The sequence below is a fragment of the Garra rufa genome, chromosome 9, assembly GCF_049309525.1.
Source record: "Garra rufa chromosome 9, GarRuf1.0, whole genome shotgun sequence".
NCBI classification, from domain to species: Eukaryota; Metazoa; Chordata; class Actinopteri; order Cypriniformes; family Cyprinidae; genus Garra; species Garra rufa.
The window spans coordinates 26,260,742-26,275,480 of record NC_133369.1 but is presented as its reverse complement, the minus strand read 5'-3'; the positions used below and the strand labels follow the sequence as shown (position 1 = coordinate 26,275,480).

Genomic DNA, 14,739 nt, shown 5'->3' with positions numbered 1-14,739 from the left:
ACTGTTACCTTAAAAAGTTTCACTTGTCTAAATATGACTAGTAGAAATATGGTTCATTCAGCAGTTCTCCCCAAAGTGTACTGAATAAATTGTCTACAAAGCTTTTTTTTGACCTAGGATGTAAGCCAAGAAATCAAGCCAGTCTTGAGAAGAAAAATAATGTGCCTCTCATAATAATGGGATTGAAAAAACAAAATCGTTTTGATTTAAATTATTAACAGGCTACACAGACTGTCTAATGTGGCATGATTAGAGAGACTAACCTCCATAAAACTGATTTAAACAGCTTTTTTCAAATTGTATTGTAATTATTGCTTGTGGTTTTTACGCTGTCACAGACAACATGGAATATTTGTATTTTTTAAAATGTATTTGTCACAATGCAGGATCATTCATATGGATTAGTGAATTAAAAACTGATTGATTTGATTTAAAAGTGGCAAAACAATTGACAGTAGTGATGTGTCGTTCATGAACGATTCGTTCAATTTGAACTAATTTTTAATATGACTCTGGAATAAGTCATCTCAGGAAGGGATTTGTTCATTTCGTGTTGACAACGTATGTGCAACATCCCATTGGTTCTTTACAGGAAACAAAAATGATTAGCTCACCCTGAGCTTAGCTTAGAGAGGCCTCCTGATCTTGAGTTTAGCCCAGAGAGGGCTCCTGTTTGCCCGTTCAGTCCAGAGAGGGCTACCGTTCCTGAGTTTAGCCCAGAGAGAGCTCCTGTTTCCAAGTCCAGCCTAAAGAGAGACTTTGTTTCTAAGTCCTGACAAAAGAAGGTTTCTGTTCCCAAGGGCAGCCCCGAGAGGCCGGAGGCTCACAAATAACCACCCTCCTGCCCGCTCCTGCCTCCTCCTCCGCTGTTGTCTGGCAGCCCCTCTGCTCACCCTCAGCTTACCATTTGTGCGGTGGGTCTGCCAGTCTCCATCGGCGTCGTGGCTGGAGGATCCCCTTAAGAGTCCATGCCTCCGCGACGGTCGCCAGAGTCATTAGTTCCACCTCGGCCCTCCGGCTCCACCTTGGTCTGTTGCCGACCATCCTGCACCATGGGCCTTTACTCTAATGGCTTCACCTCATTCTTCCATCCCTCCGGCTCCACATGGGTCCTCTGTCGCGTTGGTCGCCAGAGCCATTAGTTCCACCTCAGTCCTCCGTAACCTCCTCGCCACCCTGGCTCATCGGCTCTCCGTCTCCACCTCAGGCTTCTCCGCCACCTTTGGTCGGCTCTTCCTCCTCCATAGCTCCTCCCTCCGTCAGATCCACCATGTGTCGTTATCATGGCTGTGACCTGGGTCCTGCCTGGCTCCTCCTCTCCAAGTTCCTCCTGTCATCTCCCTGACTCCTCCCTCCATCTAATCCACCTTGGCTCCTCCTGTTCTCCCTTGGCTACTCCCTTCATCATCTCCACTCTGGACTCTGTTCGTCGTCCTCCTCCCAAGCCTCCTCCCAAGCATGTCTAATAATATGTAATGTTAGTATTTGTTGTAAGATACTGAGCTAGGAAGTGACTTGAACCTAAAGACTTGGAGATGAACTAATCAATTCTATTTCCGGGACTGCTATAGCATTATAGCCTATGGGGCTGGAATCGAAAATCGAACCCGAAAACTTGAGAGGTGAACTAATCGATTCTGTTTCCGGTACAGACTGCATAGCTTCAGTTTATGTGGATGTGACGTGACAAAAGAACGACGATACAGATCAGGAGCTGAGGGAAACTAACTCTGCATAACTTGAAACAATTAATCATTTCTGTTTCTCATAATTTGGCCTTGGTTACATTATAGTTTTATTGCATTAACAATATTTGAAATGTGGCGTAAGTAGATGTGTTGTGGAATTTGGCTATTAACATACGTATTAATTACATTCTGCTGAAACCTGAACAATTGTAACTCCGAATCTGCTATTACAGACAGGAGAGTAGATTAATGTAGGTCGACTTAAACCTAAAAATGGTATGTATTGACATCTTTGTTTATTCATATAAATTTCATGCTATAACTAGTAAAGTGGAACTGAGGCTACAGCGATCTTTCACGACACATTTAAGAGCCACAAAACAGTATTTATTGTTTGGATTTCTTAAAAAAAGACAATCTGAAAGCTGAGACCTGCTCTGTCTTGTCTTTCGGTGTATTGTCAGTTTCCTTTTTGCTCTGTGGTGAATTGTTCACTGTGTGAGAACTTAATGTGTGGCGTGAAAGCAACACAGCTTGTTGGACATAGCAACAGTAACAAAGGGGGGCGGGTTTTTGTGAAGGCTCAATCACAAGTAATGTTGACCAGTTACACCAGCTAAAAGCTAAGCTTTCCTGCATCCATCTAAATAAGTGTTAAACTTGTTATTGAATTCTTGTTATAAAGCTCATGTTCATGTGAATTTGTCAACTGCCCATCTGAGAATAAATGCTGTCAGTGAAGTGACATGATTTGCTGTCACATTTGTAAGTGTTGGAGTGCTGCCGCAGAGCAGAGTCATTGTCAGAGCTTGTGAAGAGGGGGGCATTTTAGGTTTGTAGTATAGCCTCCACTTGGGCATATAAAAATTTTGTCTCAGGCCCTGTGAATTTCTGCAACAGCCCTGACCCAGAATTATTCCTCTATTCATTCCACACTAACAGATGGAGAGGCCATCTGTAAATGACAATTTGGAGTTTTTGAAGACAGTTTTAGATCCTTTTTTTCACTTTACACCTGCCAATTATATAAATAATGGTTTAATGTAGTTTTAGAAGCCATAGTTTTATTGGATCATGATGTTATTCTGTGATACATTTATGACTGGTTTGATCATGTTGGACTGCCCATTAAAATCCACATTCAATTGCATAAACGAATAACAAACCGAGATGCTTATAAGATATTTCAAGGTAGATTGTGCATAATGATTCATAGCATGCATAATTTCATTTCACAGATGTTGAAATACAGTCCATACACACTTGGCTTACAAAGGCACATATAAGAGAATGTGAATTAATTTAAATCATCCTGTGTATAATGAGGTCAAAAGGACAAACTCTCTGCAGAGACTGTTAAATACTTTGTGTGTGTGCTTGAATGTGTGTCAAAGAAAAAAAAAAACTACCTGTATACAGTAGGATCATTAGAAGTGACTGTTTAGGGTCAAAGATTGATGGTGTATTATTTGTGCATGCAGGTCTTTGTGAGAAAGTACTTGTCAAAAGATTTGTGTAAGCACACAAGCACATGCACACATTTTCATTGAGCATTGTTTCCCCCCTGCATGCTTTCAATGATGAGAGTTTTTATAAAGAACGCTATGACAGTTTTTACACTAATTGGGGAATCATTCATAGTCTTTTCCTTGTGGGTACAAGGAAAAGAGTATGAATGATTCAGACTTGACACTAATCAACTGACCAGTTACAAACACCAAACTTAGTCAGTTAAAATAATTAAATTGTTCTGCGACATTTATTAAATGTGTTTGAAAGGATGCATGAATGCCTGTCTAATTCTTCCGCTCTTGAGTCTATGGCAGCGCATAGAACTGATTGCGGGGAAAGTTATGAAATTTGGCACACTGATAGAGGACAGTCTCAACATTAACCATAGTAAGTTTGGAGTCTCTAACTCAAACTCTCTAGCGCCACCACTTGTCTAACATTTTTCTCATGTTTATGCTAATAACTTTTAAACCAAACATTTTAGAAGCAATTTTTCCCCCTCAGATTCCTTAACTCATGCTGAGTCAAATGAACACCAAAATTTGAATTTCAGTGGGTTAAAATTTTATGAAATGCGTTATACGAAATGGTTATCGTTTAACGCATCAACAAATTTGCAGGAAAGATGCCAAATTGTGTCTGAGACTGTATCTTTCCAAAGCTTTTACATATTGACACCAAACTTTGTGTGTGTGCTATTGTCATCTCACAATGACCACAACACAATTTGGTAACCTCTTTGTCAAAAGTGATAAACCATCCATTTATATATATTAATAATGAAATTTGAAAAAATGCTAATAACTTTTGGTTGCATTAGCTTATTGTAATGAATTGGTCTCAAAATATTCCTCCTCAAAATATTGATTTTCGTTAAAAACCTGTTTTTTCGGGACTCCTCCTAGACCGTTTGTCTGATTTTCACCAAAATCAAGTCAAATCAACTCACACTGTGCTTTCAAAACATATGGATTCCGTGTTGATTTTGAGACAAATTTGAGGCATGATGCCCGACTAAGTCTGAGGCAGTATCTCTGCAAATCCGTAACAGCAACACCTATTGGTTGACAGTGATAAATCTTTCAGGAATATTAATATAGACTGTTTTTGATTTCTCAGCCAATTTGCTTAAAGGGGTCATCGGATGCAAAACTAACTTTTACATGTTGTTTGAACATTAATGTGTGTTGGCAGTTTGTGTACACAACCACCCTACAATGATAAAAATCCACCCAGTAGTATTTTTTAATCTTTAAAAGTAATATCCCCTTTTTAAAATCAGGTCATTCTCAGCTTCTTGTCGGTGTGATGTCACCCCGACAGAGGCCACTCCCATGATAGTTGATTGACATGAGCGCCTTACCTTAGACCCGCCCTCACCGAGCTGAAACAGTCTGACTCCGATCGCCATTGTGTCGACTCAGGTGCAGGGGAAGACAAGAATGTCTCAGATTGAGCGATTAATTAGTTCTGGATGTAATAATGAACATAGCAGTCATCAACGCAGCTAAATGCATATATTAAAATATAGATATATTTTAAATTGCTGATGCCTTGAGTTATTATTGTGGAATAAATGTAAAATGCTTAAAACACTAACTTGATGAGATTCACACTGAGCTTTAATCAATAGAATATTGATTACATTGTTAATGTAAAAATATGAAATATTTTTTCTTTTTCTGATAGTGTAAGTAATGTTTGTTTAACCAAGAAAATGTGACTGGGACATGAATTTACATCTGATTTAACAAAAAAAGTAGCATGGGTGTATTTGTAGCAATAGCCAAAAATACATTGTATGGGTTAAATTTATTGACTTTTCTTTTATGCCAAAAATCATCAGGATATCAAGTTAAGATCATGTTCTATGAAGATATTTTGTAAATTTCCTATCATAAATATTTCAAAACTTAATTTCTGATTAGTAATATGCATTGCTAAGAACTTCATTTGGACAACTTTAAAGGTGATCTTCTAAATATTTAGATTTTTTTTGCCCCCTCAGATTCTAGATTTTCAACTAAATATTATCCTATCCTAGCAAACCATACAACAATAGAAAAAGCTTATTCATTCAGAAAATTTACCATTATGATTGGTTTTGTGGTCCAGGGTCACAATATTTATTAGAAGAATCCAAAACAATTCACATAATTAATCATCATGAAGCCTTTTTTAAAAATGAATTTCAACACACATTAATTGCCCACTTCATAGAGTTTGAATGACAATTAAATTGGCTTCCAATCTGGATTTATATTAAGTATATGCTCTATAGTCACGCTGTCTCACTAATGTTTAATTTTAAGGAATACATAATCCCTTAAAAGCACAACATTGCCCAACACACTGTTATAGAAGTGCCCTCTTTTCATGTTCACAGTCTACTGAAAGAAAGAAAGAAAAAACACTAAAGCTCTCCCAAATCCCAGCCCTGCACGCTCCAAGGCATCACTGTCTTCAGGAGGAAGAGAAGCGGTGGATAAGAACCAAATGGAGAGAGACAGACAGGGAAATGATAGATTGGCGGAGAGATTTGCTGGGTCCCCATCTGTGAACATAATCTAAAAAAATCTGTTTATGCGCGAGCAAGAGAGAGAGATGGCGGAGTGGATTTAGTGTAAGCCACAGAATAATATCAGTTGCGTGGTTTTAAGGGCAAATAGAGGAGGGAGGGGCAGGCTGAATTAAAAACACTCTTGTCCTCAGTATATGTGCCAGCTGTGTGTGTGTTTATGCGAGGTTTAGGCCTTCTGTGAATGTGCTTTATGCGACTGCGCTTGTTTTGTGTTTGCTCAGTTTGGTTTGATCAATTTAAGAGACTTTAGGTTCTTTACATGAAGCCTTGGCCTGTTTCACACTGCCCCAGAGGAGCCACAGCTCAACCTCCCCTCATCTGGAAAAGTATGTAGTATTAAATAAACATGAAACATTTCAGAAATAATTCATTTGTAAACAGTGCGATGGATTGCCGGTAAGAATTCACTCGCGTCTTTTTGCTCGCTTTCTGTTGGTGATAAACAGTTTATTAGATGAATGTCAGGGAAATTATGATATGATGGGACAGGACAGCTTAGCTGCCTGATTCTGGTCATATCAACCTTTATTGTCAAGAGCATTTTGACATAAGTTCTGCCTGTGGCGCATTTTTCATATGGGATGTTGACAGGCGCATTCCAGTGTTGTGCACATGTTAGCAGTGCATTCCTGGTGAAACTCTTGCATTTTCTGTGCATAGTGTCTCTCTGTTTCACTAAAAATAGATATATTTTTATTTTTAACAAGTTACTAGTAACTGTTTTAATGGCATCAGGATTCGAGTGTAAAACCCAATGATCATGTTATCAACTAAATAAAATGTTTCACACTTTTATTTCAAAAGGGAGTTAGTGCCACTTAACAACAAACAACCAATCGTGAACTGAACAGCACATGCCTCATTAAACATTCAAGTGCTTTATACAGTCACAGGAACACATTTCGTTTGAGCATTTGTGGGAAGAACTCAAAATGTCAAATAGTGATGGAAAACACATTCATTGGAGTAAAAGAAGAATCTATTCAGGACAAGAACTAGATAGTTCAGTTAGGAGTGTAACTCAGCAAGACTGTATAAGTGAGACCGTTGTGGTGCCAAATCGGGTCGCCCAGGTACTTGAGTGCACTAAAAAATATTTAAATAAAACCAAGGCACATACTACATTTGTAGTACATTCAGATTTTTTGTGCTAAATAAAATTTTTCAATTAATGCACTATAAATACACTAATTAAAAGTACATTTCTACTGCAGTGCACTTGAAAAAGTATACTGAATACCACTAATACTTAAATTTTTAGCGCACTGAAATAAAATATACTACTGCAAAACTATACAGAGGAGTTTTTTAGTGTATTTCTTAAAACTGTGCTTTCACAATTCAACAGTAACTTTACTTTTAGCATAAATCACTTAAAGTTATATGTTTTTTATTTAAAAAAAAAATGGTACTAATGACATACTAATAGTTTACTATTACTATTGTACTATTTAAAGATATATGTATATCATATAAAGGGAATGTTAACAGTTTCAATACCTTTGAAATTAATTATTTAAAAATATGTGGGCAATACATTATAAATACATTTTGTATGCACTACCAGTCAAAAACTTTGGTACGATATTATTTTACATAATTATATTTTTTTATAATATTAAGTCCCTTCTGCTCACCAAGCCTGCATTTATTTGATCCAAAATACAGCAAAAGAAGATATATTGTGAAATATTTGTACTATTAGGAAAATAACAGTTTTCTATTTGAAAAATCCTGTGATCAAAGATACATTTCAGTCTTTAGTTTTTAATTATTACTATCAATATTTAAAACAGTTTAGTACAGATTATTTGATGAGAAGAAAGATCCAACGATCAGCATTTATCTGAAATAAAAATCTTTTGTAACGTTATACACTACCATTCAAAAGCTTGGAGTCAGTAAATTTTTTTGGTAAATGCTGTTTTTCTGAACTTTCTATATATCAAAGAAACCTAAAAAAATCTACTCAGCCATTTGCAACATAATAATAATAATAAAAGTTTCTTGAACAGTAAATAAGAATATTAGAATGATTTCTGAAGGATCATGTGACTGGCTTTTGAGCTTTGAAATCACAGGAAAAAAATACATTTTAAAATATATTTGAATAGAAAACTGTTATTTTAAATAGTAAAGATATTTTTAAAATGTACTGTTTTTTGCTGTACTTTGGATCAAATAAATACAGGCTTGGTGAGCAGAGGCTTCTTTAAAAAACATTAAAAATCTCACTGTCCAAAAACTTTTGACTGTTATATTATATATAATGAATTTTAAATAATTATAAATAGAATTATAAAGTCTATTATCTATGTATGGTGAGTATATTTAAAGGTTTACAAATGATGGGTTCAAGTGTACTACAAGTGATAACTTAATATGTTTTTATTACAGAGATAGTATGTTGAAAGCATATTTAGTTCATATTCATGGTGTCTCAAAAATAGCACAGTTGAGTACACTTATGTCTTACGATTATCTTAAAATATACTAAAAAATACTTTTTAGTATATTAAATACATTAGTGCATGAAAAAGATTACTTTTAGTATATTATGGAAGTGTACTGAAATATAGTGTATTTTAGCACACTGTTTTTCACTTGGGTCATCACTTGAAATCAAGTCTAAATCAACAATTAGTTAATAGTTACACCAAGTACACACAAATGATATTATATTTATATTAAACCAAACTGAACATAAATATGTACATTTTGAAATTTAAAAACTTGTATACCCAGGATTATTTTTATTAAAACAGGGCACAAACTGAAACACTGAAACAAAAAAAACATAACCGAAGTTTATAATGACCCAGGGTTAGTGGTTTTAAGCCTTTTTGTGACGTGTCAGTTTAGTAAGTGACCTAGAAACGACAAAGATCCTAATTCGTTTTGTCATAACGTTTGTTTGTTTTAAAATTTTCAAATTCTCTGTTCATTTTCAGGATTAAACTAGATTTTTTTAATGTTGTCTCAGTCTTTTGGACACCACTGTATATCTAATATAATGATATTAATAGTAACCAAGAAAACATAATGAACGTACTTTTTGCAATATTTATTTTAAAGTATTTATCTGTGAACATCATTATTTAAAAAAAAAATTGTGTCCTCGTAATGTCTAATCAAAAACATGAACTTCTCCTCACCCTTGCAAGAACATCTCTGATGACGCGTGTGTTCCCTCAAGCGACTTGTCACTCGCATGAGATTTCAGTAATTAGCAAATGACAATGATTCAATGATCCAATAATTTCCTGTTGGATAAAATCAAGTCCCACCCTACAAAAGCCGTTTCACTTTCATGTTTCGCTGTGTCACATAGGTTTATGATTATATTTTTAAATCAAAATGATGAAATTTGAATAAAATGTTGAGTAGTTTGCATCACTGAATGATACTGTTGCTCATTTACAATTTCTGTTGTAAAACTGTTGTCAAATATTAATGTAGACATAACACATAATAACAGTGACAGTGGGGGAAGGATGAATTAAAAACACTCTCGTTGTGTGTTTGTGTGAGGTTTAGGCCTTATGTGAACATACTTTATATGACTGCGCTTGTTTTGTGTTTGCTCAGTTTGGTTTGTTTAATTTAAGAGACTTTAGGTTCTTTAGGGCTTGGCCCATTTCGTTCCATTTATATGTATCATGAATCCATGGAAGGTGATCCAAATAAAGAACCCATACTGTAAGAAAATGCTGCTGAAATTAGTTATTGCAACTCAAAATGTGTTGAGAAACTGAAATATCTAACTTAATTCGATTAAACTAAAGTTAACTAAACTTATAATTTTAGGTCAAGCTCAAACACTTCCTTTTTCTTTTACTTGAAACAACATATTACGTATTCTAATGTTGAATTCTAAATTCTATCTCTAGTGATCATTTTTTGATTGAATAAAAACATTGAAAAAAAAACAAAGACCTATACTTGTCATGAACAGAACTTGACACAACTCACCAACAGCAGGTTACAAAGGAACAATTCATGAAAGCCAAACATGAGGGCTTAAATATGCACATATGGGGAAACACATGACAACGAAACCAAATGATGAATGGACATGAACCAATGAAATGACAAAACTGGTAACAAGACATGGCTAATCGTGGCAGGGAAACAGGAAACAGGACTCAAACAATGACTAAAGTAAAAGATTTTTCCCCTCTGAATTGGACTTTCCAATTGTGAGTTTATATAAGTGAGAATTGCAATATATAAACTCGAAATTGGGAGATTCATACTCGGAATTGTGAGATATAAACCTCTTAATTGGGAGATATAAGCTCGAAATTGGGAGATACAAACTCGGAATTGTAAGATATAAACTCGTAACTGCAAGAAAAAATATGAGAATTGCGGGATACAAACTCGGAATTGCAAGAAAAAAGTGAGAATTGCAATATATAAACTTAAAATTGGGAGATACAAACTCGGAATTGTGAGATGTAAGCTTGAAATTTGGAGATACAAACTCGGAATTGTGAGATATAAACTCAGAATTACAGGAAAAAAAGTCAGAATTGCAAAATATAAACTTGAAATTGGGAGATACAAACTTGGAATTGTGAGATGTAAGCTTGAAATTGGGAGATACAAACTCGGAATTGTGAGATATAAACTCAGAATTGCAGGAAAAAAAGTCAGAATTGCAAAATATAAACTTGGAATTACAAGAAAAAAGGCAGAATTGTGAGATATAAACTCGTAACTGCAAGAAAAAATATGAGAATTGCGAGATACAAACTCGGAATTGCAAGAAAAAAGTGAGAATTGCAAAATATAAACTCAGAATTGGGAGATACAAACTCGGAATTGTGAGATATAAACTTGGAATTAGGAGATATAAACTCGGAATTAGGAGATACAAACTCAGAATTCGGAGATACAAAAATGAGAATTGCGAGATACAAACTCGGAATTGCAAGAAAAAAAGTGAGAATTGCAAAATATAAACTCAGAATTGGGAGATACAAACTCGGAATTGTGAGATATAAACTCGGAATTAGGAGATATAAACTCGGAATTAGGAGATACAAACTCAGAATTCGGAGATACAGAAATGAGAATTGCGAGATACAAACTCGGAATTGCAAGAAAAAAGTGAGAATTGCAAAATATAAACTCAGAATTGGGAGATACAAACTCGGAATTGGGAGATACAAACTCGGAATTGGGAGATATATACTCAGAATTGGGAGATACAAACTCAGAATTGGGAGATACAAACTCGGAATTGGGAGATACAAACTCGGAATTGGAAAATATTAACTCGGAATTGGGAGATACAAACTCGGAATTGGGAGATACATACTCAGAATTGGGAGATACAAACTCAGAATTGGGAGATACAAACTCGGAATTGGAAAATATTAACTCGGAATTGGGAGATACAAACTCGGAATTAGTAGATACAAACTCGGAATTGGGAGATACAAACTCGATACAAACTCAGAATTGGGAGATACAAACTCGGAATTGGAAAATATTAACTCGGAATTGGGAGATACAAACTCGGAATTGGGAGATACAAACTCGGAATTGTGAGATACAAACTCGGAATTGGGAGATACATACTCAGAATTGGGAGATACAAACTCAGAATTGGGAGATACAAACTCGGAATTGGAAAATATTAACTCGGAATTGGGAGATACAAACTCGGAATTAGTATATACAAACTCGGAATTGGGAGATACAAACTCGATACAAACTCAGAATTGGGAGATACAAACTCGGAATTAGTAGATACAAACTCGGAATTGGGAGATACAAACTCGATACAAACTCAGAATTGGGAGATACAAACTCGGAATTGTGAGATACAAACTCGGAATTGGGAGATACAAACTCAGAATTGTGAGATACAATCTCGGAATTGTGAGATACAAACTCGAAATTGGGAGATACAAACTCAGAATTGTGAGATACAAACTCGGAATTGTGAGATACAAACTCGGAATTGTGAGATACAAACTCAGAATTATGAGATACAATCTCGGAATTGTGAGATACAAACTCGAAATTGGGAGATACAAACTCAGAATTGTGAGATACAAACTCAGACTTATGAGATACAAACTCAGAATTGTGAGATACAAACTCGGAATTGTGAGATACAAACTCAGAATTATGAGATACAAAGTCGGAATTGTGAGATATATACTCGGAATTGGGAGATACAAACTCAAAATGTGAGATATAAATTCAGAATTAGGAGATACAAACTCGGAATTATGAAGAAAAAAAGAATTGCAAGATATATACTCAGAATTGCAAGAAAAAGGCCAGAATTTTGAGATATAAACTTGAAATTGCAGGGGAAAAAGCCAGAATTTTGAAATATAAACTCAGAATTTCGGGGGGAAAAAAAGTCAGAATTGCGAGATATAAATTTGGAAATGCAAGAAAAAAAGTCAGAATGGCGAGATATAAACTCGGAATTGTGAGAAAAAGTCAGAATTGTGAGATATAAACTCGGAATTGTGATAAAAAGTCAGAATGGCGAAATATAAACTCGCAGTTGCAAAAAAAAAAATCTGAATTGCAAGATACAAACTTGCATTTTTTGAGAAAAAAAGTCAGAATTAAGAGTTTTTTTATCTGGCAATTCTGACTTCATTTCTGGCAATTGCGCGTTTATATTCTGCTATTCTGACTATATCGCACAATTCTGTAATAATTGACAGTTGCTGTTTATTTCTCACAAAAAAAGTCAGAATTGTGTATTCAGTGGCGGAAACGGGCTTTATCAAGAATATCAAATATTGTGTACTACTTGTCCACTTCAGTGTTTTTAATGGTTCCAGCCCTGCTTTAATCTAAATAGGATAATCAACTAATAAATTTTGTCTCTCTGTCTGTCTCTTTCTACTTCTCCGTCCTTTCCTGTCCTTCTCAGTTATGCTGCTGGACACTACGGAGTCCACCGCTGAACTAGGCTGGACAACATATCCCGACACAGGGGTAAGACTCATGCTTTAGATTAAAAACAACACACATTCACTGATGCTTCTATAAATCTGAAACAGACGGATCACACTTCAGAATATTTGGATGTGATTGTGTCATATGTTTGTTGTTTCGGTGGGCCTGTGAGTGTGTACTTCCTCTTTTAATCCCGCCTTTCCAAAAGGACAGGAAATGGAGCATATTAAACCCTCCTTCCCTCAATTCCTTCATCCTCTTATGTGTGTATTCGCTGTCAGCTCGACCGTGATATCTGCTGTCTCTGTGGCCCTGGGCAGCGCAGTCTCTGACCTACTGAGAAGAACTAGTAGTCCTCTACGTCCCAGCTTCTCTTGCCAGACCTCATTTTCTCTCTCTCTCTCTCTCTCTCTCTTTCTCTTTCTTTCTGTCTGTCACTTGGTCTGCATACATATCTTTGTTAATCTATCCATCTGTGCTTTTCTGAATTTCTCCCCCTCTCATCTTCTCATTCTCTCAAGCTGTCCGCCCCATCTTGTTTTCTTCCCGCTCAGTCCCATTTCTCGCTTTCGTTTCCTTTTAGTTCTCTAAACGAATGTTTTCATTCCTGCAGTAGTCTTTTCATGTTAAGTTTTTGATGTTGTATTCCTCTCCGTCTCTTAGTCATTCTGCCTGTTTGTATTTATTTTCTTCATCCTCCGTCTCTCTCGGTTTCTTAGCGTGGCAGTTGTTCGCCGCCTCTTTGTGAGTCAGTGAGGGTGTGTGTCTGTGATTTCTGCATTGTGTGTTTGAGAGATTTTGGGGTTTGTCTGGGATTTTCAGCTTAAATCACCTGAAGAAGCGGGAAAGGGCAGGGCATTTTTTTTTATCCGTTCTGTGTCATTTCACCAAAACAAAATCTTTAGTTTTTTCAAAGAGCTGTGGATTATTATCTCCAGGTCTCAACAGACAATAGCTTTCCTAATATTGTATATATTTTGTTAAAGTACAGTGAGGTCCTAAAGTCCAATTTGTAAAATTTTCAAATTTTAGGTTAAAGTGAAAATAAAAAAAAGGATTAAAAACCACACACACATAATTAAATATACATTATAACAGTGTTTTTAAATAGAAATGTACTTAAATTGCAACAATTCCAAAGGGATCTCAGACTTCTGGACTTCATTGCATATTTTCAAGCATCAATGTGAAAATTTTGTGCAGTATTGATGCCTCAGGCTCATTTTTATTCTCCAACATTGTTCCACCTCTCAGTGGGATGAGGTGAGCGTGTTAGATGACAAGGGGAGACTCATGCGTACCTTTGAAGTCTGCAATGTCAATCAGAACCCTCGTCTCCAAGACAACTGGTTGGCCACGCCCTTCCTGTACCGGCAGTCAGCTCCACGCATCTTTGTGACACTGCGCTTCTCAGTTCGTGACTGTGCCAGTCTACGCTCACCCTCCCCGACATGCAGGGAGACCCTGACACTGTACTACAAGCAGGCTGACTCCCAGAGAGAGCTCGAGAGAACCTGGGTAGCTGAGGTGGAGTGATGAGGAATTAGTTCACTTTCAAAGGCCCAAACCAGAGACTTTAATGAGGTTAAAGAAGGATTGAGAAATTTGTACTAAGCACAATGGTACATGGGTCAATGACATGATATTAGATTAGATGGGTATTCATTCATTCCAGAATATATAAAAAATCCAGTTTGCATATGAATTCGAATATACGTCTTCTATTTCATTTCTGAATGAAACTTTTAAAATATTCATATTTGAAATACTTTTAAACCAAAACCAAAGTCATGTGGTGTCACCAATAAGCCACATAGTCCAACCAACACAAAAAAACAAAATAAAACAAGTTATACTCATGCCTGTGTATCAAAGTCAATACATTTGATTTTGTTGTTTTATGACAATATAAAATTAATTCAGGTTGTGAAATGTCATGTTGTGCAACTTTCCAAACTGTAATGATATGAATTAATGAATGACACTACCGTTTAAAAATTTATGGTTTTGAAATAAGTC

At 35.9% G+C, this 14,739-nt stretch overlaps 1 protein-coding gene across 1 annotated transcript in view; it reads left to right on the top strand.

Annotated features, from left to right (window-relative positions):
- The window catches only part of ephb6 (eph receptor B6), a 94,208-nt gene that overhangs the window by 26,609 nt on the left and 52,860 nt on the right, over window positions 1-14,739 (top strand). Inside the window, exons 2-3 of the mRNA XM_073846489.1 lie at window positions 12,695-12,759; window positions 13,975-14,247. Coding sequence (XP_073702590.1) covers window positions 12,695-12,759; window positions 13,975-14,247 — 338 coding nt within the window. The remainder of the gene's footprint in view (window positions 1-12,694; window positions 12,760-13,974; window positions 14,248-14,739) is intronic.